This window comes from Homalodisca vitripennis, chromosome 1, assembly GCF_021130785.1.
Source record: "Homalodisca vitripennis isolate AUS2020 chromosome 1, UT_GWSS_2.1, whole genome shotgun sequence".
Taxonomy (NCBI): Eukaryota; Metazoa; Arthropoda; class Insecta; order Hemiptera; family Cicadellidae; genus Homalodisca; species Homalodisca vitripennis.
In genome coordinates this window covers 232,252,573-232,279,482 of record NC_060207.1, presented here as the reverse complement: position 1 = coordinate 232,279,482, position 26,910 = coordinate 232,252,573, and the positions used below count along the sequence as shown (strand labels likewise).

Here is a 26,910-nt window from a genome sequence, read left to right as displayed (position 1 = left end):
TCACGTTTTCAGACGGTTTTTCGTGAATAAATATAAAATTTACATTTAATTGAAAATTATAAAAATATAGCTTATAAAAATCGTGTATTTATGATTCAAACAGACCATATACAAACGGAATCGTTGCTTGTTGAAAGTTGGTGGGTATTTCAAACGGCAAAATTGAAAGTTTTTACGTACAATAACCAAAAAACCAATGAATTTCTTGGAAAATACTCATAAACTTTTTTGAGAATCCTTTTAAAACTGTATTTTCATTTTTTATAAAAGTTCCTAGCATCAAAACTAGACTAGTTATGAAGAGAGTAATGTCGATTCTTATTTTTCGTAGAAAAATGGTGAAAATCCCTCTCTTCCACCGCATTTTAAAACAAATAGTTGCACTTTACAATTCACTTTATTTATGTTCTTATAGTACGTTCTGAGTGTTTGACCAGTTTAAAATACTTCTTTTCAAAAAAGGTTGAGCTTGAAGTGAGAAAATATCTTTTGTAATTTAGCGAAAAATTGCCTTTTATTAAAAATTACTCAAAAACTTTTAAAGATGCGCAAAATTTTTAAAAGTACAAATTTGTAGATTTTCTCTTCTGAACATTTTGGCATTTTATTTTTTAGGGTAAAAATTTAGTAAGATATGGCCGTTAAAAGTTTGCACAGAGCAGAGGATAGACTTTGATAAAAAAGGCAAGTAAAACCTAAATCTAAATTTTTATGAAAATTTATGCTGTATGGGATAAATACACAAGGAAATGGTCATTGACTTGACTATAAAAGGTTTTGTAAAGTCATGTAATAATTATCACACAAGTATGTACTTAATAGTTTGTTACAACCAACGAACTATACTACTGGAACGCGCACTGTCCATAAGCCACATGTGTTTCCCGGTCGCACACAGCTGTGCGTTACTGATGTATCCATGGACTTGCAGGCGCTTAAAGTGGGCAAGAACTCATCGAGTTGAGGGACGATGCGGCATCACGCCTTTTCATGCCGAAACACAAATCATTGTTGGCAACTCTTCCTGTTTATGAGTATTCCGTCAAGACGTCTGATCTGAGCAATTCAACTAGTTTGTTTTATTTGTCAATATTAGTAATGTTTGTTATTTCGTGACATGGTGAAGAGTTGCTCTGCGTACAACTGCACGTCCAGATGGACTAAAGGCAGCCATATTTCTTGTCACAAGTAACTTCTTACTATATCAACCATGTCAATATTTATTTGCAACTTCCAAAATAGTAATTTTCACCAATATTATGTTCTGAAATGACAACTTATTAACTGGGTTATCCAAATAATTAAAAGTGCGGTACGACTGTCAATGAGTACATTAATAAACTATCGTTTTTTAATAATGAGCAATAATTATATAGTTTAATAAAACATGCTTATCACTCAATTATTTTATTCGCATTGATCCAAGATATCAATGTTGGTCGTTATAGCACTTATAAATGCATAAACTTATAAATCATCGCTAAAAACAGTATCTACTGACCTACTCTACTTTATAATTATGGGATCTTTGTGATTTTCAGCAACCTGTATTTTATTATTTTTTAATTTGTTTGTTTTGGCTTTCCATTGAATGATGACAATTTACTAAAAAAAGTGGATTACTGCGACAAAGAGAAAAAATGTTAAGCCAACAAAACATACTGTTTTATGCAGTAAAAATTTTACAAAACATGATTGCCATTTAAATTTGCCTAACACACTAAGAAAATGTCTCAAAAATGAAACATTTCCAACAATTTTTTATTTTCCATCTCATATACAAGATGAAATTGAGAGTGCTATGTATATCATGGAAAATTATGATAGTTCTAGTTTTAAGGATGAAATTTTATACTATATTTGTAGTTCTGTAGTAACGATTGTAGTTCTGTACTCCATGCCAATGATTCTGATCTTAGAACACATTAACTTTTTATTGATTTTAAATCTAAGGGTAAATTAATTACATCAAGTAATGATGTATTGAAAATTGTAAAAGATTGTTATTTGCTCAAGTTATCTCAAACAAATGCGATCACTTCTGAATTGACATTGAGAGTCTGTAACCAGTTTACTGGTAGTGTTTTCAAGGGGCATTTAACTTATGACGAATTCACTGGAAACCACGGGTTATTTTTAATTAAAACTGTGATTAAAATATTTTTAAAATAATATCTCTTCACATCGCAAAACAAAAAACTTTTGACATTACAAAAACATCCAACTTAGGAATAAGGCAAAATTTGTAAAAATAATTTTATTTTCTAACACGTAGATTAAGCATGTCATGTTTGTAAAATTTTAGGTAGTTTACTTTGAAATAAAATACTGTCAATAAAAATGTTGTTTTTTCACCTGGGAAATATTTTAATCTTACAGACATCTTCGTTTGCAACTTTATAAGTAAAATACCAAGTCAAAATCTCAGTTATTTTGATATTGTACAAAAATCTGTTTTTTTAACTAAAAATAAAAATCCACGGTAAAAAGCAGTTATTAACATTTGTAATAATAAATAAATGGTGGTATCTAACAATATTATTAAGTCTAGAAGGCGTTTCAAAGTGATGTTAGATCATTACTATAATGCCTGCCATCTGGGCGGAGCGAGTTCTTGCCCATTTCCAGCGCATGCAGACTCGGAACGCAGCCCAGGATTTCGGCTCAGTTTCTCCGGCCCAGAGCGCGTTCCATTAGTATAGTTCGTTGGTTACAACAGATTGTAAATAAAAGTGTTTAAAAATGATTTACTCTAAGATGATGATTTCGTCGCTTAAAAAGTAACACATCATATGTAAAAAACACAACTCATTAGAAAACAAAATAAACTTCTTTAAACATAAAAAATAATCTGTACTATGAAAAAATTATCCTACTTTGTGTTATTTTTGTCATGAAATATGTTTCCACGATAACAATGCACATTTAGGAACGAATTGTTGGGGGAAATGATATACGAGGAATTACTGTTTATCTTACTCCTCACAGATACTTACGAGGCAGTATGACTGACGAATGATAAAACTCATAGGTTATTGCAAAAACACAAGTAAATTAATATATTGATTACAGCTATAGTAGTTACGTTTACAGAGCTGTAATTAAAGTTTTACATTTTCTTCACTCTGAATTTTAAATGTTTTTCGAATGGTGTTCGTTACCATCTTGCGCAGCACTTCACTGGTTGAAGGACCTTCATATTATAATTGGTAGTAAACGTTATGGTAATCGGTGCACAATTGACGTACATCGGTGAGTTTATTTTAGTGCTTTACTGTTTGCTTTACCGTTGTGTTGAATGTGGTTTGTTGCACTATCGTTGGTTGTAATAAACATGATCGACACCAAAAAGAACTCGGTATCAGATTTCATAGGTTTCCAAAGAACCCTTAAACGAGACGTAAGTGGATAAATGCGTGTAAACGAGCGGATTTGTTTTCTGCTGATGTAGCTCACTTACACTCAGCCTACTTCGAAGAATCCGATTACGTAAGAGATTTTAAAAGTGACCTGCTTAACCTTCCAAGGAAATTTCTTTTAAAATCTGACGTAGTCTCTCATACGAATTTATATCGGCACTTATATGCTCCTAACTTAAGTAAAAATTGCGTCTTGTTGTGGACGAAAATTTAAAATAGAAACAAGAAATCTACACAAGGAGGCACAACAGATTTAAAAAATATCATGTGACCAAAACATCGATGATGGAGGAAATAAAGTAAGCATATTAAAAGATGTCAACCTAACCGAGATAATACTGCCTCCTGTAAATGTAATGTTTCTGAGATTTACATAAAACTTAAATCAATACAAAATGAAAATGGTGTCTTTAAAAATCAAATACCGTATCTGAGTTACTGGCCTTTTAAGTGTAGTAAACAAAGAGTTGAAAGACTTATTTTAACCTGCAACGCTAGTGAATTAATTACACCCCAGAAAAGGGTGTCGAAACGCTTAGCGCTGTTATTTTTCTGTTTAATTTCAAGGAAATGGATACCCTCAAGCCACACCACAAGAAGGTGGACAGCCTTAGGCCACACCACAAGGAGAAACTGAGACAGTTAACGATTGTAATGATGATGAAGAATTCACAGCTGCTGGTAGAACATTTTCAAGTCATAGAAGGTGAACGCAACATAAAGGTTTTACAGAGAATCGTGAGTTGCTAGAATTTATTACCGGTTATTTGGCATACAGAAACAAAGATTGAACCAGAAAATTCAAGCTTAATGCGAACTTGACCAAGAAGTTTCATTTTCCGGGAAAAAACTGGCTTAATGCTTTATCAAGAGGATTGCTAATGAAACTGACAGAAGAATGTATGCAATATGTGTTAAAAATGGAGGAAGAATATATAAAGTTCCATTGAGGTTCTGTAAATAAGGAAATAAGAGTTTTCACAACTCTGAAACATTAAATCAAGATCAGGTACCCCAAAATAGATAATTTAGTAATAATTTGCTTTGTAAGAACACAAAAGTTTATTATAATTAAGTAACTTAATAAGCGTAGAGCCATTCAATATATTAGAGGACACAAACGTAATGAAAGTGACGAAAAAACAAACAAAAAATGAAGAAAATGGTCTAACATGTATAATTTGTGAATAAATTAAATACAGAACTTGCCTTTGAGAAGTGTGATTAATTTAGTTAATAGAATAAAACTAATCGTTTCCTCAGAGGTTTTTATTAACATTCCACCGGCATAAATATTTACAACCAAACATTTGAACAAAGTCCAGCTAATAAGTTAGATGAAAATTGATACCTATCACCTAAATCTAACACATCAGTCATAAAAAACAATTACAAACAGATACATAAGGTTCAATTACAAGAAGAGGTTAGTATCGAACAATATCAACTTACACAGAGAGGCATAAATATATACACACACTTTAAACAAAGGCAAGCTTATTAATCAGATGAAAATTGACGTCTATCGCCTAAAACTAAAATATTTATAATTCAAACAATTACAAATAGGCATATAAAGTTCAATTAAAAGAAGAGGTTAGTATCGAGCGACAGGAGCTTAAATAGGGCGGCAGTTGCAGAAATAAGGCGGTTGGCCTGTGCGGCGGATGCGTCGCTGATGACCGGCTGCTGTCGTGCTCCTCCGTAAATTAATGGATATAGTCTCGGCTCTCTAACTGAGAGATCACGGGTTCAAATCCCAGGGACGTCCAATCAGGCATAGACACGATTGATAGTGTACTTTGCGAATAAATACCAGTGTACTAAAATAAATATTAGTGTACATCGAAACCAGCATAGTTTAAAGCCGAGAATAAAAAAAGAAAAAAATGGCTGACGTCATCAGTCGCTGCGGGCTGCGCGCGACCCTTGTTATGCCTTGTTACCCTTGTATCCGTGATGTATCCCTTTTGAAATGACGGTTTGCCCTTTTCCTGTGTTTAGCTTTTTTTTTTTTTATGCTAATGTGAGTTTTGTGCTTCTAAAAAAAGATATAGGTATAATATAACCTCATTTAGGCAATTAAACTTATTTGGGATTTATTTATATGCAGTCGTTAGTGTGTCGATGTCTTTATTAAAGGTTTGCTAACTACCTAAAATCTATTATGGATAAATAAAAAAATGACATTTCTCGGTAAGTCATACAGAGTAATTTAGATATTTTAAAATGTAATGGTCCTGTTCTATTAAGTCCAGCAATTGTCACAGTAATTTATTTTAAGTAACCTAGTTACACTGGATGTAATGTTTTCTAAATTAAATTAACGTAGTATATACACGTTTAATATTTACTAGCCTGTATCATTTACTTGTAGAATTTGTATTGTAGGTAGGCCTAGGCTTTTGTGATAAATGAATAGTACATTAATAGTTTCAATGGTCTAGTATACTATAAAGCCCCCTTTTAAGTTTGTTTACAAAATTAGAGAACTTGATTGTCTATATTTGTAGGACACATTCAAAATAGTAATAAAATTCAAAAGTAGTCAACAGGGAAATTGGAAGTATAATCACAGCCCATGATTATTATAGTCTACTAGGCTATACTGAACTGTAAATTCCCTTAGTTTATCTGGCCATTGATAGAGAACCTATAAGAGTTCATTCTGACTACCTAACAATCATATTTCTTTGGTAGTCAGAAAATAGCAGTGTGAAACTGCCCATAGATTCCATCCATAGAAAGAACTAATCCTATGACACAAATCGTAACTTGGTTTATGAATTACTCCTGACCTAGTTCCTGAACTACCACTAACCTACTTTCTGAACCAGTTCAATTAACAAAACTAAATTAGGTAATGTTATTATTTGAAAACAAAAAGAACAAATAAAAAATCTATAGAATCTACTTAACTGGTTTTCATGAACAAAGTGTATTAAATTTCACTAGACAAATACAGAAATAAACAAATCTATAAATGACCGTCCTCATTCGGCTTCGGTGGCGCCTTCCTCACAATTTTGGCGAAATTGAATAGCATCCCTACAAATTGTGTTTTTTATTAATATATTTGTTTTGTTAGTTGAATCAAGAACTACATTTATTAATTCATTATTCTTTTACGTTTGTAATTAATGCAAAACATACATTGTTTTCAGTAAAATATTGTCTACTACATTTGTTTTAAAGATTGATACTAGGCCAATAGCAGTTTTGGTACTTTGGGATTATACCGACCACACCCAGACATGAATCGTTATTTGATATTTTGCTTCTACTGATTACTAGATTAGCGTAGAACAATATTTCTTCAATATAAAACAGGAATTGTCTTATCGCAAACCCCTCCCCATCCTCAGACAGAGGTCAAAGTCGAGCGGTCTAGTAGATAACGTGATTGCAGAGTCTCGCCGCCCGTTCAGCTGGTGCGTCGCTTTGTTGTACTTCTGTGTTTTACCCCTACATTTCTCCAAACTCAACATTCATTCCATTCAACAAAAACAAACATTACCAAACAAAATTCTTTATTGAAAAAATAAACACACAAAACTTCTTTTATTCTTGATTACACTCCGCCACCGAAAATGGGAGTGCCTCCGGCCATCGGCGCGGGCTTCGGCTGCCCCGCGCTGATGTCAACGAAAGAAAAACATCCCTCGAGATAGTACCTATCAGTAAAATATCATATTCTAGAGGGCAATTATGTACCGTGCAAATCATGTAATGCCGCGCGGCCTGCCGTAATCGGGATTCTCGAGAAAGATAAGATAACAGCGACAACAATAGCGATCACAATACCTGGAAATGCTTGTAAGTTTGTAATTTTGTAATTAAAGAGTTGTTTTTTTCGTTCTATAATGTTTGTTTCTATAAATTTTATTTCTGTGTTCTTCATACTGGTGTGGTCGGTATAATCCCAAAGTACCACAGTTTTAAATTTTTATTTCACTGTAGGCTATTGTTTTTTTTTATGTACATAACAATCCATTATTTTATGGCAAAATATGTTTTTTAATTTTTCTTTGTGTTTAGTAAATAGTGTATAATTTTGTGAATTGATGCTGTTTTTTTTATTTGAATACTCCATGGGAAATACTACGGCAACTTTCTTTTGGGGTGCGTACTTACGTAGTGGCAGAAGAATTGAGTCAGTGTTGCGTGAGATTGTGGCACAGCACAACAAATTTAGTTACTTTGGGATTATACCGACCACACCAGTATGAAGAACACAAAAATATAAATTTATAGAAACAAACATGATAGAACGAAAAAACAACTCTTTAATTACAAACTTACAAGCATTTCCAGGTATTGTGATCGGTATTGTTGTCGCTGTTATCTTATCTTTCTCGAGAATCCCGATTATGGCAGGCCGCACTGCATCACATGATTATTTAAGTTTTTTGCACGGTACATAATTAATTGCCTTTCCATTACAATTAAATTTATATTTCTGATCAGCCCCTCTAGAATTTGATATTTTACTGATAGGTACTATCTCGAGGAATGTTTTTCTTTCGTTGACATCAGTGCGGGGCAGCACCGGAGAATGCTTTGACTTTGACCTCTGTCTGAGGATGGGTAGGGGTTTGCGATAAGACAATTCCTGTTTTATATTGACGGAATATTGTTCTACGCTAATCTAGTAATCAGTAGAAGCAAAATGTCAAATAACGATTCATGTCTGGGTGTGGTCGGTATAATCCCAAAGTACCCAAATTTACATTTTCAATGTTGAAGAAAATATTTTTTTTCAGTTAAGAAAAGTTATTCCATGTAAAATCTTATATGTGATATGTGTTAAAGATGGTGAAGTAACAGAGAAACTTACTTAGGGTATAAAAATGTTGTGTGTAGATTTTATTTTTAGTATAGCTGTTCAAACAAAATGTGAGCAAATTGCCATAGAACGTGTACTTTTGTACAAATAATGGGGCATATAATAATGTGGTAAAAATTTTCATTTGTTAATTCTTTTTATATTTTACAGACCTTAATTGTTGGTATCTACAAACAGACATTTGTTAATATTTATTATATTGTCTGCAGTCTTAATTATTGATTAGAGTGGTATCTACAAACAGACATTGTTAATATTTATTATATTGTCTGCATGTTAATTATTGATTAGAGGGGTGTCTACAAACAGACATTTGTTAATATTTATTATATTGTCTGCATGTTAATTATTGATTAGAGGGGTGTCTACAGACATACATTTGTTAATTTTTATGATATTTTCCAGATCTTAACTGTTGATTAGAGTTGTAGAGTGGTGTCTACAAACAGACACAATGCCAGCTGTCGTGGTTGTAGACAGACCTCCCCAGAGGAGTGAAGCCATGTGGTTGGCTCTCAAGGCACACATCATCAGGGAACGACAAAAGAAAAAACAAGGTAAGCCAGTTTTCTTCTTTGGGTTAGATCAGCTTTTCCCAAACGGTGGGTCGCGGCGTGACTGTCACTCGTAAGGCCATGTCACACTGCCGTGGCGTCGCGTCCGTCCATCCATAGTATGAACGTCCGCGTATGCTGCGACGGTCTCGAATCCCGTCAAACTACCAGACACGCATCCGCGTCCGCGGCCAACGCCACGTATTTCTAGGAGGGTGGAAGCTCAGTACACAATAAAATGTCGTTACTCACCCTTATGATTGTAGTTCACGTTGCAGCTATATGTGTCCTGAGTAACTCGTAAAAAACTTTGTAGCTGTAGCACAAATAGTTTTTGAGTTTTGACGGTAATGTAAAACACAGGTTTCGGAAAATCGCTGTCAAAGTTTTTTTAACACCAAATTTACATTAAAATTGTTTAAAATTTTGGTACTTTGGGATTATACTGACCACACCCAGACATGAATCGTTATTTGACATTTTGCTTCTACTGATTACTAGATTAGCGTAGAGAACAATATTTTGTCAATATAAAACAGGAATTGTCTTATCGCAAACCCCTCCCCTCCCTCAGACAGAGGTCAAAGTCGAGCGGTCTAGAAGATAACGTGATTGCAGAGTCTCGTCGCCCTTCGGTGCTGCCCCGCGCTGATGTCGACGAAAGAAAAACATCCCTCGAGATAGTACCTATCAGTAAAATATCAAATTCTAGAGGGGCTGATCAGAAATATAAATTGAATTGCAATGGAAAGGCAATTATGTACCGTGCAAATCATGTGATGTCGCGCGGCCTGCCGTAATCGGGATTCTCGAGAAAGATAAGATAACAGCGACAACAATACCGATCGCAATACCTGGAAATGCTTGTAATTTTGTAATTAAACAGTTGTTTTTCGTTCTATCATGTTTGTTTCCATAAATTTATATTTTTGTGTTCTTCATACTGGTGTGGTCGGTATAATCCCAAAGTACCAAAATTTTAATTTACCATATCTAACCAGCAGCATAACACCTTCTCTTTCCTTGTCTTATTGTTCTTTTTCAATTCTTAGCTTCCTTCTTGCTCTTCTTACTTCCAGTGTTCCCAATTTTGCCTTTTTCTCCGAGTATCCCACTCTCAAAATTTTCAATGAGATTCCTAATGGTTTTTTCGACAACATATCTTTGTGAGCGTGCCTTTTCAACCTTGGTTCACACCAAGAATAAGTATAGAAACAGACTGGTGGACGTTGAAAGTGATTTACGCCTCAAAATATCTAATTTTAATCCTGACATTGAATTACTTGTTCAGTCAAAACAATGCCAGAAGTCCCACTAGTATTATAGAAAAATTATTTGTAATCTTGAATAACCAATAAACTCTTTCTATGTTTTCAATACTAAGCTGTGTACATATTTATTTACATTTTACATTTTTTTTTTCTATACACGTATATAAATATAAATCATGTGTATTTTATTTTAATGTTATACATACATAATATATCTGTATATATAAAATCACGGGTTGCGAATGTGAAAAAACATTTGGAAGTGGGTCGCCAAACACAAAAGGTTGGGAACCACTGGGTTAGATCATAAAACTAAGTCTACAGTACTAAATGGACATTTTAGGTTTTGTTATCATTTTCTATTATTTGTTATCAGACATTGTTTTCATGCCTTGTTAATTTTTTCTGCCACGTGTTTTTAATTCACAAATGAAGAACAAGAAGCAGATGCTGAGGTGGAACGACAACGTAAAGAGAGGGAACGTCAACAGAAGCAAGACAAAATGACTCTGGGAGAGACTCGGGAACAGATTTCTCAGTTGGAGCAGAGACTGCAACAGCTGAAGGAAGAGAAACATCAGCTGTTTCTGCAGCTCAAGAAAGTATTGAATGAAGATGATAACAGGAGAAGGCAGCTTGTTAAGGAATCCAAGTAAGCATAAACCTTACGGTTATTTGAGAATGAACTGTTTTGATGAACTTTTTGTATTATAAATTCAGTTTCTCTTAGATGGGAAGAAAGGTTGAAACAGGCACTAGGAGAAGAGACTCTTAGATAACTTACACAATAAAAGAACTCTAGTCAGTGGGTACCCATAAATTATTTTTATTAAGTGGAATATTTATAGAATAGATACAAGGTTATAGATAAGTTATAGAAGGTTACAAATTGAATCGTGTGAATATGTGTATATAAACATAATATTGAACTAATTGTAACTAAATCAACCCCATGTTTTACCAACAAATTAAACCTTTGTGCACCGGCGCTCCCCGCGCGCCGTCGTTCGCTAGACCGCCAGACGTTTGAGCACCGCACGGATCCAATACCGCCACGGCAAAATCACCTGTTTTTGCATGGTCACATATTAAATTAGCCTACATAACTTTCGTAAATTTTGAGCTAGCCTTTTAGTTTTGGTTTTGTTTTTGAGGGGAAGAGATGTACTTTCAGTTGATGTAATAAATTACAGTTTTATTATTTTTTTTTACATTTGTTTAGTAGTATGTATCCCTGTCGTAATTAAAAAAATAAAAAATCTTAAGTTTGAGGTCCAAAAACACACTGAATAAGTAACTTGGGCTCAAATAACGTTTTTTAACCTAAAAGTACGTATTGTTTTGAGCTTATGTTACAAATATATTCCACAGAAATTGCATAAAAATAATGTAATTTAAGTAAAATTCAAAAAATTTCAAAAATTCCGCTGTAGGATGAAGATACACTTGTTACTATAGAAACAAGTAAATATCAATATTTTATAGTTGAAATGAAGCAGAGCAATACAATTCAAAGTTGATATAAATATATTTTATATATATTATGTTTAAACTATAAGGACAAAGCTGTAAAGTTCACAGAGCCACTATAGTGGCCCGCGGCGCTCAAGGTACCGCATACGGCGAGCCACTATAGTGGCCCGCGGCGCTCAAGGTACCGCATACGGCGAGCCACTATAGTGGCTCACGGCGGTCAAAGGGTTAAATGCTTATACATTTTTTTCATGTAAAGTTTTAAGATTTTGGAGTTTCTACATGTTTGGAAGTGTTAAGATTGTATTTACATGCCAATGTTGAGGGATATTGTCCCTTCAGTGTTTTACCAAACAAACATCTAAACTGTACTAGATCATTTCGAGACTGAGCCGGAAGGGATATTTATAATTATAGCTCTGAATGTTTTTATCATCAAGGATATAACTTCCCGTTTCACACAGCATTTTACAGTGAATGAGCATTTTTAAGACAAACAATATTTCGGACAATCGATATGGCACCAAGTCCTTAACTAATCGCAATAGTCAACGACAGCCGGCACTCTCTGTCAGTCACCGTTGCCGTTTGTGAACATCATTATTTTAGATCTGGCTTTGTAATAAATGGATTAAATGAAGAATACTGTTGATAGAGAAAAACACAAAATATATAAAATTGTAAATAATTTATGATTGTAAATTATAAAGTTATATGATACAATTGTATGAGAAATGACTACTAGAAAATGACATCATATTTGCATTATCTTTGCATAAACAGTTGTATTTTATAAGAAATTACTTAGAAAATTACATTGCATTTTATATAATATTCTTCAATAATTTGTAGTGTGTTGAGAATTCTTCAATATACTCTTGTGTGCTTTCCTTGTTCATGAAGACCCTGTATTTGGCTAATGCTGTGAGAGAAGTAAATGAATAACTAAAATAACTATTGAGAATCGGAAATCAAGTGATTATTCTCAGCTGTTAGAAAAGTGAAAATCTTGTATGACCAGAAAAGAAAAGAAAGGAATCAAGCTTCATATTGATACTTAGCTAACTTTTATAGAGCAAAATTCATTTTATAAAAATAAATATAAAGAAGTTTCTTAACTAACAAATAATTACTCCATGACACTGTCAAGGTAAAAGCTCTCGTGATCTTGTAATTTCTGTTAAATATGAAGTTAAATTTGGTAATAGTCAATATTTTTTATAGTTCTTTAGATAAAAACTAATAAAACATTATTTCCACAGCGATGTCATGGAGATGTACGGCTACCCAGGAGTGGCCTTGGGAAATCCACAGCTGTTCCTTCAACAGAATATTCCCCTGACCAATCGCAACCCCCTTTACAAAGTGCCACCCTCGCACACTCTACTGCAAGCGGTAAGTCAACAACACGTCATTTACTATTTGTTAAGTAAATTAAATGTACACTGTTATGTCCATAGAATCCTCCCTTGATTACAAAAACTCATTTTTGAGAAAGTGCAAGTGCAATTAAAACCAAACAGTGTTACAAAGTTGACTCTTATCGAACTCTGGTAGTGGGAAACAGTAAAATACTACACTTGACATCTAAAAAGAAGGATGTTAGTCATAATTTGGCACACAAGGGAACACAAGTCACACACAACACAAGGCACACAAGTCATAATTAGACAAGGGAACATCAACACAAACCTAAATTTTGAGACATGAAATATTTATAACAATTTATAAGATGTCAGAACCTCCAGGTGGTTAATGTTTTGTTGTGTTCTTTTTCTTTGAATATCCTGGACAATAACATTGTTTACTAACAAGACTTTACCAGTCTTATACAAATTTCATTAAATCTTGATCATATAACAGTATTAAGTTTTCCTGATTTGCTTTAAAGTTTGGCTAACTATTAGCTTTAGAGCTTCATAGAACTGCACTTGTATTATAACATTTTATTTTAATCATTAATTTGATTAATTATAGTCAGATAAAGGTATGATATAAATTTACTTATTGTTTGATGAAAACATCACTGACTGGTGTTGACTATCCTAGAACTACTTACGCAAGTGTGTTATTTACTTGTGTTTTAATTTTTAACACATTCTCTTGACCCAGAGGTTTATGAAGGAAACAGGATTTTTCCAGACATTTGCCATCATTCAGTGAAACAAGAAATCAGTAAAACTATGTTTCGAGACCTGCAATCTAATCTCTTACTCAGGTAAAGACCTAATGTAATACATAATAACAAACTAGGTTAAAATAAACAAATCATACAAAAGTATTGTGGCATGCCTGTCAGGAACCACAACCACCATGTTGTTTGTCAACTTCACTAACTCTAAAAACATGCACTTAATAAAAAACTATACACAACACTAATCATTAAAACTGAACTACAGAATACAGGTCACAATACAGGCCTGCATTCGTCTACTAACCACCTACGACTGCAGGCGTGCCACAATGCTTTGGTATGATTTGTTTATTTTAACCTAGTTTGTAATTATGTATTAGGTTAGGTCTTTACCTGAAGAAGAGATCATATTGCAGGTCTCGAAACGTAGTGTTACTGATTTCTTGTTTCACTGAACGATGGCAAATGTCCGGAAAAATCCTGTTTCCTTCACAATCCTTCCATCGTCAAAAATAACCTTCAACCAGAGGTTTAGCTCAAAACATATAGCATTAAAAAAAATGCTTAAGTCCAACATGGTTATGAGCATGTGCCATTTTGTTATGTGTTATAAAAACAGCAAAACATATTAATTTGTCTTTCAACATGTCTCAAACAATAAATACTTCTTCTTAATTGCGATGAGGTGAGTCAAGAAACTTGTTTCATGTGGTATGGTTGAGAATGGTGAGGTTATTGTTGTTTTTCACAAGATTGGACTTCACACTAGTTCTAACTGATTCTGTGTTCGGATTGGATCTTTTACACGCTGCTTTCAATAAACATATGGAACACACAGCCATATTGTTTCTTCAAAGTAAGTTATGTATAATCTGTGAGCATAAGAAATATGTGGATTTGGCCAGCATGAGTGTTCCATGAGTTAATATTGTGTTGAAGACTTTTACGATAGGTGCTTGCTTTATATGTGTCACACTGAATATATGTAACCGTTAATACAACCATGTTTCATTGAGTCAAAAACGAATATAAAAATATCAATGTTTAATTTATTCCAGTAAATAGCTGATTGTAGTGAATTAATAATTAAAGGCCCACCGCAAATCAAATAAAGTAGGGCCTCGTAGCACAAGTGGCGAATGGTAGGTTGGTTCCTTTAACTGTTTCACAATAACTCATGCCTTGCTGTCAAAAGGTCTCTTGTAAAAAAATAGAAAAAAGTATTAAGTATGGATAATGTGGTTTTTAAAATTTATCGAGATTTACTATTATTATTATCAGGTAGAATAATTATAAATTTGTAAATAATCTATTATGATGTAATTTACCCTAAACACTAAACAAGTCTTAATTACATTAAAACATAAAATAAAACCAATATTTAATACTTTTTATTTTTTGTGAGGCCTTTTGATAGCAAGGCTATCTTCTTCAGACACATCACAAAAGTAAATACAATACAAAAGTAAATTTCATTTTACTTTTTGTATTTACTTTTGTGATGTGTCTGAAGAAGATAGCCTTGCTATCAAAAGGCCTCACAAAAAATAAAAAAGTATTAAATGTTGGTTTTATGTTTTAATGTAATTAAGTTATCAGTAACCAATATAAGCTCCATCTACAACTAAACAAGTCCTCCAATTAAACAAACCAATTGACTCATTATGTTCTTTATTTGTGGAAAAATAGGTTTTGTAATATAAAACTTTTGAATTTTTTTGTACAAGAAAATGTGAGTACCACTGAATAACTCAAAATCTGTACAATTACCCAGTGTTTTCTAAAATTTCAGAATAAATTTTGGAGTTTTCTTTAAAATATAAAAATAGTATATCTATAGTAAAAATCCATATAAAAATAGTATATCTATAGTAAAAAATCCATATAAAAATAGTATATCTATAGTAAAAATCTATATAAAAATAGTAAAAAATAAATTAAAATTTTTAAAATAATGATCCAATTAATTGTTGAAAGATTTGTATTGCAAATACTGAATCAATGGCTTTTATACTATTTTCAAATTTTTCAACCAAATTTAAGCATATAGTAAAAAATGTATGTGTGCACTATAAGGGAGTTTTGAAATGATTTAAGAAATCACTGTTGTACTATAAATGTTAAGTGTTTTGGTGTTTATTGTCCAATTTTGTGTCAGGCTATATTTGGATGTTTTGAGGTCTTTAGTTTTTAAACCTATTATATTTCAAGAACTGTGTAGTTACTTGTTGTATTTTTGTAATAACAAAGTAAAGTATCTTAACAACCCTTGTTTTTTTCTGTTATTTTACGCTTGAGATCGGTTTTGATGTCGAAACATCAATTATCAGTCAGGTTTTCTATAAATATAAATGATTTATCTCTTCTGTAGAGTCTTCAATGATGTTAAAATAGAGTTAATAAGACACACATATGCACAAAATATGAAATATACATCAAAATTTAAAACTGTATACTTCATTGGTCGGTCAACCATACGTAACCTAACCAATGATGTCAGGTCAACATCAGTACAGTTTTAAATTTTGACGTATTTTATATTTGTGCATGCATGTATTTTATTTTAATTCTATTTTAACATCATTGACAACTCTGCAGAGGAGATAAATCATTTATATTTTTTTGTAACGTGACCGATGATGATTTTCCAACATCGAAACCGATCTGTGGAATAAATTAACTGAAACAACAAGGATTGTTAAGTAAGTTACATTTTACCACATTATTTAAACAATGCAGAGGCTAATAACCATGAATATTTTTTGTAGATTCAATAAAAAATATTTGAATAACAAATTAAATATAACGTTGAAATAAAAACACGTTGCAGTGTCTAGTACTTAATATTTTGATTTGTTGTTTGTTGTGAATCACATGCTACTAAAAAAATTATAAATTGATACAGTTTACTAATAGAATTTATGATTTAAAATTGTATTGTACTCAGTAATGAATTTGAAAAATGTATTTCTAAAGGACAAAATATGAATTACGTATTTGCGTGGACACACTCAGTATAAACTTGCATGTTCAGGGAACACTGAAGAGAAGAAGAAGTCCTTCTCCTGCCAACTACCCACAATACGGCACTTACAAGCCAGCTACCAGCCAGGCCACATACCAGAGTGAGTGTATAGTTTAAACTTGTATATTGAAAGAACACTGAAGGTAAATCAAATTCTTCTCCTGTCAATTACCCTCAATATGGCACTTACAATCCAGCCACCAGCCAGGCCACATACCAGAGTGAGTGTATAGTTTAAACTTGTATATTGAAAGAACACTGAAGGTAAATCAAATTCTTCTCCTGTCAATTACCCTCAATATGGCACTTACAATCCAGCCACCAGCCAGGCCACATACCAGAGGGAGTGTATAGTTTAAACTTGTACGTTGAGTGAACACTGAAGTAAAACCAAATTCTTCTCCTGCCAATTACCCTCAATACAACACGTACCAGCCAGCCACTAGCCAGGCCACGTACCAGAGTGAGTGTATAAGTTTAAACTTGTATGTTGAAAGAACACTGAAGGTAAATCAAATTCTTCTCCTGTCAATTACCCTCAATATGGCACTTACAATCCAGCCACCAGCCAGGCTACGTACCAGAGTGAGTGTATAGTTTAAACTTGTATGTTGAGTGAACAATGAAGTAAAACCAAATTCTTCTCCTGCCAATTACCCTCAATAGGGTTAGGTGATTTATGAACAGGTTGTATCGCTTTAAAATGAACGTAATATGAGAAAAAATATCAAATTGAATATTTGTGTTACAGAAGTGGAGGACAGAAGCAGAGGTCATGAGTACGTGCGTGCGGTTTTGTGGAATAGTAAGTGGTTTTTAAGTTTAATTAAGTAACTTTCAATTAACTTATTAAGTTTAGAAGTTAATTATTTTTAATTAAAATAATTTTTCTCATCATGACCAAGAAAATATTGTGAGATAAACTAAAAAAAAAACTAGTCACGGAGTAGTAAAAGCAATAGATTTCTACTTCTCAATTGTGTTTAGAATCGTATTAATTAGTGTTAATGAAGTACTCATTGTTGATTAGTCCTATCCAAAATCATAATGAAAGATTTAATGTATTTTTTAGGAGACCCAAAATCTGTTTCTTTATTGTCTCAAAAGTCTGAGCAAAAGTGTCAAACAGAATAAGGAGGAGAGTCGATACAATACAAGGTCGATGGTACTGATAAGCATTGCATAGGTCACAGACAGGATTTGAACCTCCGCTATCTTTAACTTGGACCCAAAGTCTGATGTCTTAGACCGCTCAGCCGTTGGCACTCCCAAGCTGATGTATAATCGTGGACATTATAAATAAATTATTTATAAGAGTATGAACGTACACAAGATCAAACCGTTATAGTTCCGCGTGTAATATTTTCTTACAATTGAAAGTATTCCTAGTATGGGGAATTTAGTTTGTATAGTGTATGATGGTATTAGTAAGATCAATATTAAGACTAAATGTTTCAGAGCCCTACGGTTTGACCGAGAGTAGTCAGTATGGACCATTCTACACAACCTCCACGACCATGAGTTACTCTGCAGCCCCCGCTCCTACCCAGGCACAGACTGTGTACACGTATGGCGGACCGCAGTTTCAGGCCTCGTCTAGCAGTTCGGCTGCCCCGCCTCCGGCCACCGAGACCACCAACCCCACACCCAAACACCACTACATGGCTCAACAACGGCCCCACAACCCATGTAAGTCGCTCACTTGTTTTTCTTTGTTTATCAGTCGTTTCAACAATGTTTGTTCTCAATTTCTAAAAGTGTGTTTCTTTCTAAATGTTTTCTAAAGTTATATCTCAGATATTTTATTGGTTATTATATGTACTGAAAGTGTTGTGGGGAAAGTATGCCTTGTTCACATTTAAAGAAGGAACCAACCACGTACTGTTTGAGTAACAAAAGTTCCTAAGATTATATTAGATTTCACCAACCTTTCACACAAACAATATGGTACTTACCCTTTTACAACCCAATTAGTTGTATTTTTGATTGTAGAGCTCTTGGAATGCAATTATACAAGAAATAAGAAAAATTGTATGCAATTACTTACATTGTATTTTTAATTTCAATTGGATAAGCAACTACAGTTATATTTGTGCTGTATCTATTTTTAAGAACAAAACACCAAATATATACTGATATCGTTTTGGTATCTATATAGCATTTTCTGAAACAAAGTTAAGGATATATACCTAATTTTCATGTACATGTTTCACAAAATAAGAGTAGTCTCACCTTTTTTGGTCATTTAACTGTTTTCTTGTTCTAACATAAACAAGGTCTAGATGGTAGTATTTTCAGATATAAACAGACTTTGGGAGAATGTAATGATCTATTTTTGCACAAAAGTATAAACTCAACAGAAGTCAGAGATAAAATTTCAAAACTCATTGGACATACCCTGAAAATGTTGAAGTACTGTGCAGACAAGCTTATATTTCTCCTTGGTGCAATTTTCAACTAATCTTTCAGAGAAGGAAAGTCTCTGTCAAAAGTAAAATTTTCCAAATCATATCTGAAATTATAAATGGTGATAAAATGCAAATCAAACAATTATAGAACTATTTCTTTAATATCAACATTCTCAAAGGCAGTGAAAAGTTGTTCTAAAAAGACTTTTATATAAGTATTATATAAGTAATAATCAATATGGTTTCTGCAGAGGGAAATTGACAACTTCAGTCATGATTAGGATTATTGAAACCATAGTGGAGAAAGTAGAGGATGATTTTTATCAACTACAATTGTCCACCTTCAGTCTTGCATTTTTATTCTGGATTTCTAGATTTTTTTATTTTAAATGGGATTTTCCTAAAATAAAGACAGGTTTTTAACCTACTATAATAATAAAAAAAAAAACAACAAAATTGAATAGAGTGTACTTATAAATTCAGACTATCATGGATAAAAAGTATATGATAATGAATAAATTGGATATGACTGACAATTTTTTTAACCCTTCCCCATGCCATAGGCGGATGTATTAGAATGGTAGACTTTAAGCAAACGCCAAATACAGTTACATCCCATATTATAGATTATGTCTCTTGGAGAGTTTTCTAATTAACAAAAGGCTTTCGAAATTCCCGGTGCATGCTCCATGATTACCGCGGTTGCCTAGGAAGTATTTATTAACGACCTTCACTCTGCGGCAGGGGAAGGCGAGCGCCCTTTGTTTAACTCCAACCACCTGCTCGTCAGTTCTGTGTCTCCTACAGAGCCATAACCAAACATATCTGTGGTGTGTATTACTGATTTCTCAGTTGTCACGAGCGCTTTTTAAAATTTTGTCAAATACTTAAAAAAATGTTTATCAGTAAATGCACTAATTTTAAGTAAATGCTGTGTTTTTTTGCTTTTACTTTTTATAATTTAGCTATAATAAAAATTAGCTTTGAATATAAAGAAACAAAATTTTTTTACTTGTCTTGGCGTTGATTTATTAGTGGCGTGCAAAGGGTTAAGTTTTGATAAAATACCCTTGCAAAACTAGGAAATATCACTTATCATTTGATGTTATTCAATTAAAAGATGGCTTAGTGTTGTTACAACTACTACTTGTCAGCATCTTCTTGTAGGTAATTTAGTCTATTATGTATTTTACATCAGCTTTTTATAAATATTTGTATAAACTGGCGTATTACATCATTATTTTTAACTGGTTTAAACAAGACTATATGTATTAATTGGTTATAATACGTACTGAGAACAAGTCAAAATGCATTTTTAAACAGCGACATGTGATGTGATGAGTACATAAAAACTCTGGAAGGTTAGTGGTTCTCTGTATTTAGCAAAAATGATTTCCAACTTTTAGAGATGTATAATTTATTAATATTTAACACGAAGACTAATGATTTATATAATGTTTAATTGAAGTTTCCACAGCTGCTATGGTGTACAATTGGGATGTTCTTTTAAAAATACAAATTAAAATAAGAGCTGTTCAGATAGAAGCCTGTTATTTTATAACATGTCAGAAGATAAGGATTTTATCTTTTAAAAATATTTTTTTATCCATCAAATTGGAAAAGGGACAAGTATAAAAAATGCTCAAAAATGTGTAATCTATGAATGTCACCAAAGGTTTTGAATTTGTTATTGTTAGGAAAGTCAAGGGAAAGTGCAAATACTATATCCAAACCCTATTTAAGTATATAGGTTAACCCATTGCGGATCACTGACGAGCTGGGCTCGTCACGCGGTGGCCGGGCCTAACGGCATGATGACGAGCTCAGGTCGCAAAAGCGGTCTGCTTTTAAATTTCCCTCCAAATAGTACTTTTAATGTCTGATAGATCGGGCGATCGTCTTCACTTGTCTTCTAAGAGTGTTTAGCAACGGTCTACGTTTAGAGTTTTCAAAAGTTTTATAAATATCCTACAGATCGCAGTTGTATGTCGAAGTTGAAAAATCATTCATGTGAGTTTACTCTCTGCTTTTTAGCGCTTCTGATTGGGTGTTTTCCTAAGTTGTTATTATAATACTTTTGAGGTTAGTGACACAACTAAACGACGCAGACGTACATATTGGCGGGTTTAGTCTAGACAATGACGCAAATGTTGTAATCGCTTCGCCCGAGCCGCTTTATTTAGACTATGATTCAGACATCATCCCTGCCACCCCGTAACCTACATCACGTATACCCCAGCAGGTCCTTGTTCCATCTGAACGAATACCATCAGAGCTGATTATTCTAGTATACAATAGCGAGCAATACGATGTGGCGCACCATTGCTGTTCGTTCGGCCCGCTGACCGTAAATTAATTCGTGCCCGCTGGTGCCCTCGTGCCAAAACAATACGATCCGCAATGGGTTAATAAACTGACATTGATCTCCATAATGGATGGACTCCAAACATGTTCAATGTCATTTTGATAACAAGTGATATTGTAAAGTTTACAATAAGTTGTAAAGTGTTGTATTGTAGCTTATCTTCATGTGACGATTGATGCTAAACAACCTTTTCCGGAGGAGAACTTCTACTCCCCCGCTCAGATCCGGCCGGCTACTCATGTACCGTTGCATGGCGGAGCAATTCCAATACAGCAACCTCCTCAGGTACTTTACAGTGCGGATAAGTTGATTATTCTTATGAATTGTGTAGAAGAAACTAAATATTGATGTTTCAAAAGATACGTTTAGTATTTAATTTGATTACTGTTTAGTGCATCCTGGTGAAAAAGTTCAATTTACAGAAATGTCATTGTGTTTTCTCCAGAAATTAAACAATTAATGTATCGATTTCAACTAAATTTGGCATTTCCCATTGATTTATAAACCATTTATAAACCCATTAATGTAATATAATGTAATATATTTTGAAATATCGATATATAATCCAAAATATACAAATTCTATGCACCATTTATTGGTTTAAAAGTTTTATAAAAGGTTTTATTCAGTTAACAAAATGTTGATCCATTACATACACCATATTGGACATACAGCTTCACTAGAACAATGCTGTTATTTTTGTTGACTATTTAAAATAGTTTTCTTTTGCACCTCATCTGTAAGATCTCTTTATCTGAACGTTTTTAGGGAGCCAAAACTGGAGGGATAACTTCAGGCTATCCGATCCGACCTCCAGCCTCCGCACCGACTGCTACCACTCCACATGTGAGTATTTCTACACGGTTGGCAAGCGTAAGTTGACCTTCATCGCTTATAGCACATTTTATGAATAAGTGGCTCTGTATTATTTTTTATATAAGGAGATTTTAATGTGCGTAAACCAACAAGTTTTGTGTACTATCCACATCTGAAAGAAAATAGTAAAAATAAAAAATAAGAAAACAAGTTTGGCTGAAGTTGCACTAATCTAATCTGTTTTGTTGTTGAGGCGATAAAATCCACACCATTAGTTGTGGATCAAGATCAAATCCTTTGACTCATGATCGTGTTTAATAGACCTTCTCCTATCTTGGCATAACAACAAAGAAAATTAAACTAAGTATTCATTCGCAGAGGCTGTTTGTCTTGAAAAACATTTTTTATTCATTCATTAGCGGAGAACTCTTCAGAGTTAAGCATTTATTGATTGAGTTAGCTAATCGTACAGTACATCAGTGATATTTTAGTGTAGGCCAGCGATTGTCTTAGAACTTGAGGAAGCAGCAGAACCGATTACTCAGTGAGCCAATTACTCGGTCAGTGTTCGTGACTAATGCGTTGTTGGTGTGGTTTCAGAGTGTGTACGTGAGCCAGCCGTCGAGTGGCAGTCGGCTGGTGTACAGCCAGTCGGTTACAACACAGCCAGCCGGTTTATCGAACATCCGGTACAGTGTTCCACCCATGCAGAGGGAGGCATAGACCAGGGAGCGTTCCGTAGTTTACCTGTGCACATTAAAAACGTCAGCTGTTTCTCAGAAATAAATATGACGAAACTCATTCATACTAGTACTCCCAGTTCACCCCTTCATTGGTTAGTATCGGTGTAAGAAAATCGTAGTTCTTAGTGTTTAACGTAGATTCCGTCAATATGGTCATCTAGGACTTTCCTTGCAGCATAGAAACTACACACAGACCAATACCGCCCTAGAAATATATCGAAGTAATCAATGTGAAGCAATTATCTGCAATTATAAATTAGATGCTGGTATTACGGACAACAGCGTTGTTGAATAAAAGAAACATGACTTTTCAGGACTGAAACGTAAACTCTTTAACAAACGGCGATAAACAGATGAAAGTCAAAGTTAACTTCAAAAAGCTTCTTTGAAAAAAACGCCTGAACTCAGCATCACGTTAAAAGCACAAACAAATAATCATTACACAACACAGATGCACCAGTGAAACACGTGCTGCATGCATCACAGGAAGGTCTGTGACGAGGAAGTCACTTGTAGTCATGGGAGCCTGATTAGCGATTGTGACATACTATGGTATTGGTGGGGGGGGGGGAGGGGAGTCAAAAATACAGCCCATTGTTTACTTATCTCTCCATATACCTTAATGTCATTATGTGCACCTATATTATTTTGAATGAGGTTTCTTTAACTTTATTGTTTTATTGTTTGTTTTAATGTCCTACTTAATCCTTTTTCTTATTATAGGTCAAGTATTGGGCTTGGCTTCAACAGATCGACATTGTGATTGGTCTGCTAATTGTATGTATGAAGGGTAATTTTTTTGTGTAACAATGTTCACTTCTTGATGTTCTCATCCCACTTCATGTAATGATTTTTAAACTAGTAATGTTTTAATTTATAATAAATAATTGACGTAAAAAATATATGGTAGGGGCAAAAAATGTATACAATTTTGTTCTTCTATTGTGTCAATAACTTTTCTGAATTTCAAAATGAAATGAGAACAAAATTTAATTATGATTATTGAAAGTAAGAAAATAGTATTATAGGAATTAATTCTTTTTTTATTATTTAAAAATACTTAGGTTGTGAAATTTTATTTTACAGCTAAAAATCCTGTAGTGGCAGGCTATTTATGGTCAGTTTATGAGCACTTATTCTAAATTATCCCTACATTTCAAATACTGTTTTTATAATTATATTATTGGTTGCTTTCTCAGTAATATTTTTAGGATAATAAAACATACTAATAAATATAATTCGTTGATATACATATTTTTCACATTAGATACAACTTGAAATTAAAGAAATTAACTTATGTAAGGGAATTAGGCTTCATAGATGTTTAACTATGTTTACCATTCATCACGTAATAAATCAAATTCAACCATAGAAATAAATGTTTTACTAAAAGAAAATAAGGGCACAGTAATTGTGCACTCAGTTAGAAGATGGGAATGACAACAACAAATGATCGTAAATAACAGCTGTTTAGAAGAGAGAATAAGAACAAAAAAGGGTTTTAGCTGAGAAAAAACTCTTCATCGTTTCAGTGGTACTTAAATATCATAGCTAAACTTGATATTAAATGTTATATCAAATTAATCATTTGTCGATGTCATGATGTTCAATTTTAACAACTGCCATTACAGCAGCGGTTCATGTCGTTGAAAATTGAACGACTGCCAACTTCAAGGTTAAGAACCATCATGATTTTATTCCATAAGAGCAAGATAAATCCATGATTATATCTTTATTTTAAAAATATTTTAAGGATTATTTTTAAACTTATCTCAAATTGTTTTTTTATGATTGGCCTTAAACTAGAATAAAATGATTTGTATTCCCTTTTTTATGTTGGATGTCTCCTTGCGTATATATTTTTTGTTATGTGGTACCGTAATTTTAATTTTGTGTTCAGTTTTTAACAATTTTGGCAACCAATTTGTGAACGGGACAATATTCCTAGAACTAGTCTCCTCAGTAAAAGAAATTTAATTTATAACTGTAAAGGAATGAGACATCTTCCTTAACTCTATGAGAAAAAATAAACCTGTAAATGCGTTTTGAGATTTAACTGTGTTCTTATGGAGTAAAACTCAAGGCAACTGGTGAGCTGCTCTTCCGCAAATGTCTCATGAATTTTATAATGTCCCTATAGTCTGTATAAAGAATAGTAACATTTCTTGTGATTTATTTATGTGAGTAAGATATTTGTATGTATTTAATACATTACAAACTTTTCAACTTAGTTTTTTCAGCAATTTCGTGTACAAAAATGAATGCTATTAATTGGTTTCTCTGGATATTTGATTACATTTTATGAAATGTATGTTTTGACATTAAATACGAGGCACGTCCAGAAAGTAAGTGTACTGGTACTCTCACAGCTGCAGGGAATACATTTTTGACATGTTGGCAATACTGCCGCGTAGCCTGAATCCTCCACTTCAAAACGAGACCAATCCGAAGTTAGAGTGTTGAAAACTCCTGACACAGTAACATCTCTCGCGAAAAATGTCGATTGTATCTCCCGTTAAGTGCGAAATCCGCGCCGACATTGTCTCAATTGAAGTTTTCAATCCTGAAAACTTGTCTCAATTGAAAAAGACATGCATCCTTACAATTCCCCTAAGAGGAGATAATTTTCGGCTGGTTTATATCTGCTTGTAAAACCTACATTGAGTACTGCAAAAGTTGATGTATCACCTACATTTACTCACAGACTGAGGATGGCATGAGGCTGAAGCAGAGTTAGTGCTTCTTCCAAGGTGATATGATGGAGATTGTGTCCACCTCAAGGTGGGAATAATCTGTCCACAATTTTGAAAAAATCTGACATTAAAAAATGTAAATGGTTTAATAAATATTTTGATTGGTAAGTTGAATTAAATACATTTGACAATTTTATTATTGTTTAGGTACAATTCGTTTATTAATTTTGTGTTAATTTAGATGGAAGAAAATGTAGTGCAGTTAGTTTTAGTTACTTTTATAACCTCGATTCAAATGTTTTACTGTGTTTATGTTGATTAAAGTGATTTGTATCTGAATATGGGATCTTGGCAGAAGGAGTTTCTTTCCCCAACCTTGCCCTTCCTGTCACTCTAAGTCCTTTTAGGATAAAGTGAAATTAAAGGTTCGCTCAGCTTCTTGTCCTAACATAAAAAGGTTTTTAAAATTAAGAGTTGTCAGGGTATTGTCCAGTGGCGTAGCGAAGGGGGGGGTCCAGGGGGTCCGGACCCCCCCCGAAATTTTAAGACATAAAAAATGAAGCATGGAGCATAAAATATAATTGTCCTTTCGTTTAAATCATAAAGTATCAAACGATACTTTTGGGCTCGGCTTTTCGGATAGTGTAGTGTAATCACGGTATTTCTATAGGGCGCGGTCACGTGACGTGGCAAAGTAACCTGAACCGTAACACGGCGAACAGTTTAAATTAGCGACCACTTCGTTCAAATTCGTCTTGGGGACGTAAAATAACTGCTTAGAATTAATTTTCGACGTTGATTTTAGTGTCATTAAACTGTAGACGTGTATATAATTATCGAAAAAATATAAAAAAATCACTTTTGGTCGGAAAATACACTTGAAAAACTCTACTGATTAGAACTTCAGCTAATTTTGACTTCAGTGATTGAGGTAAACGTGGTGTTTTCGGTTGAGTTAGGACGACGATTTTTGTTACCATTAAACTGTACACTGTACCTATATAATTATCGAGAAAAAAATCACTTCCGGTCGGTAAATACCGAATAAAAGCTCTCTACAGATTCAAGTTTTGATGATTTTGGATTTCACTGGTTGAGTGGTTGAGGTAAAAGTGGTACTTAGAATTATGTTAGGACGTTGATTTTAGGTATTAATTCAACGC

At 33.4% G+C, this 26,910-nt stretch overlaps 1 protein-coding gene across 3 annotated transcripts; it reads left to right on the top strand.

Moving 5' to 3' along the window:
• The first annotated feature begins 5,394 nt into the window (after window positions 1-5,394).
• LOC124353137 (G protein pathway suppressor 2-like) lies at window positions 5,395-26,093 on the top strand. 3 transcript variants are annotated; one of them, XR_006921571.1, is made up of 11 exons: window positions 5,395-5,615; window positions 8,671-8,822; window positions 10,526-10,742; window positions 12,826-12,958; window positions 16,732-16,822; window positions 17,474-17,527; window positions 18,181-18,411; window positions 21,650-21,780; window positions 22,264-22,341; window positions 22,912-23,146; window positions 23,778-26,093. XR_006921571.1 is itself a non-coding variant. In XM_046802990.1 (10 exons), exons 2-10 carry the CDS (start codon window positions 8,720-8,722, stop codon window positions 23,032-23,034), a joined length of 1,161 nt encoding a protein of 386 aa, XP_046658946.1. In that variant the 5' UTR covers window positions 5,395-5,615; window positions 8,671-8,719; the 3' UTR covers window positions 23,035-26,093. The 3 variants fall into 3 exon arrangements, 1 of the variants encoding a protein (XP_046658946.1); XR_006921572.1 differs by having other exon boundaries at window positions 22,912-25,702; window positions 25,783-26,093; XM_046802990.1 differs by having other exon boundaries at window positions 22,912-26,093.
• The last annotated feature ends 817 nt before the right edge of the window (window positions 26,094-26,910 follow it).